General features: G+C 34.0%; 1 protein-coding gene across 1 annotated transcript in view; it reads right to left on the reverse strand.

Moving 5' to 3' along the window:
* FAF2 (Fas associated factor family member 2) overlaps positions 1–2369 on the reverse strand; it is a 63759-nt gene that overhangs the window by 23872 nt on the left and 37518 nt on the right. Inside the window, exon 2 of the mRNA XM_011362244.2 lies at positions 1217–1285. Within this exon, the coding sequence (XP_011360546.1) occupies positions 1217–1285 (69 nt within the window). The remainder of the gene's footprint in view (positions 1–1216; positions 1286–2369) is intronic.

Here is a 2369-nt window from a genome sequence, read left to right on the forward strand (position 1 = left end):
TAATAGAGAACAGGCAGAAACAAGTTTTCAAACCTATGCTATTTATACATCTCAACTCATTTCATCAAGTCAGTCATTTTACAAAGCCAGCATATTCTTGAAATGAAAATCTAACAAGGAGACAGCACAAAATGTCATACAGAGGAAACATCATTTCTCTCCCAATTTTCACATTTATCATTCCTTTTCATCACTCAGGTGTCAGCTCAAACATAACCTCCTCAGAAAGTCCTCACTTGACCACTCTATTTAAAGTAACTTCCCAGACCCTCTCTGTTACATTTCCTACGCTCACCTTACTTATAGCATTTATTACAAACTGAAATTATCTTGAATTAAGCTCCATGAGAGTAGGGACTTAGCCTTATTCTCTGGTATAATGCCAGAACCTAAAATTTAATTGCTCAAAAATAGGTGTTGAAAAACTTAAGTATCACTTTGGAATATATTTTCAGAAATCGAGCAGCCTATACGTAACATACCATAATTAAAACAGTAATTTCAACACACATAAAAGGGTGTTTGATAAAATTCTATATCCACTCTTGATATAAACTATTAAGATGCCAAGAATGGACAGTCAACAGATATTTGAGCCTATGAGGTACTAGGAATACAGCAGTTAACAAAACAAAACAACACAAAACAAAACAAAATCTCTGCTCTCATGAAACTTACATTCTAGTGGATCTATCTCAGTACAATCAACATCACACTTGATAATAAAACATAACAAGAATTATAGTGAGGACAAGATGTTTGCTATTAAAATTATTATCTGAAGTTCTAGCCAATTCAATAATCAAATAAAAAAAAAATAAGATCCATATATTGAAAAACAACACTGATTTGCAGATGATGCAACGATCTAGAAAATCCAAAAGAATAAACTATAAAATATGTAATAAGAAGGTTCACATTAAGGTATCTGATTACAAACCAAATATATAAAAAACAAGTTTTCCCAAAGAGCCATTAAGTTAAAAAAAAAAAAAAAGAGGGGCACTATACTGAGAGATATGGTCACTATCTTTTCTATGATTTTATAACTTTGATCATAAATCTTCACCTTTTCCACATATTTAAAGACTTAAAAAGTTGGAAGTTTTTTAAAAATTTACTGACAGAAAAGATTCCTGCTGTGGAAAAATACATGTCTTTGAATCATTATGAAACCAGGGAAAAAGAAATAAGCTCAGAATAAATCCTATTATACCTCTATGTTCCAGTTATGCTGTTCCAAGGTATGGCGACATTGATCCATAGATTCTATGCCAGTCAGATCCTGAAAAGGATAAAAACGAAAAGTTACTTAGGGGAAAACCAGTAGTACATATGTAGATATTTTTACCCCTAATAGGATACTTAAGAATATTTCTGGGGAAATACACTAAAAAGTGTTGAAGGAAGATGTTCGAGTATGGTAAAACTTCACTAATCAGAATTTATCTAGTCGTTTATAGCAGCTATCACTCCCACAGAACAAAAATGAAAATGTCTTTTAAAACTTCAAGGCTTTCAATTAAAAGAAGGCTACTAATTAAAATCAATTCTCTTCTCAAAGTCAAGTATAAAAAATTAAAGATTTCTTCAACCCCTGGGTCCAGCAAAATATTTTTCAATGCTAAACAACTATTCTCTTTATAATACATAATGATATAAGGTAGATTTCTTGCAAAATATAATGCCTTTCATTAACTTAATGACCTTTCTACCTATTGGCATATAACCTAGCTTATAATATGAACTGTGTATACTTTTTATTAAAGAGTCTGTAATTCAGATGTTTCCCTACCATAAGTATTTCCCCTACTCCCTTCTCCTTGGACTGTTCTGAGGTTTCTTGTCTCTGAACCATCCACCTTCTCTGGCTGCTCTTCATCCCTCTAAACCTAGGAAGTTCCCTAAGGGTGTGTCCTTGGTTTTTGTCTCTTTCCACCTCTCTCACTGGCAATCTCATTTAATCCTCAGCCTTGGACCACCCTTTCTACTCAGATGACTCCTGATTTAATTTCTGGACCTGCAATCTCTTCCGCAGTTCAGGAGCACATTTCCAATAGCCTACTGAATATTTCCACCTAGATGTGACACCAGTTCTTCAAATGTATCATTAAAACTACATGTGTATTAACACACCACCACCCTCCCAAATATACAGGCTAAGATGACATCTGGAACTCATCTGTGCGTACTCGATCCCTTGAACTCCACACTTCATCAGTTATCAAGTTCTAACCGTTTTCTGTATTACATCTGTAACCACATTTCCATTCCCACGGCCAGCATCTTTAATCAAGCTTTTATAACATCTCAAGTGAATTGTCAAAATACTTAATTTCTCTCCCTCCTTCAAACTTCGCGCGCGCGCG

Source organism: Pteropus vampyrus, unplaced genomic scaffold (assembly GCF_000151845.1).
Source record: "Pteropus vampyrus isolate Shadow unplaced genomic scaffold, Pvam_2.0 Scaffold74, whole genome shotgun sequence".
Taxonomy (NCBI): Eukaryota; Metazoa; Chordata; class Mammalia; order Chiroptera; family Pteropodidae; genus Pteropus; species Pteropus vampyrus.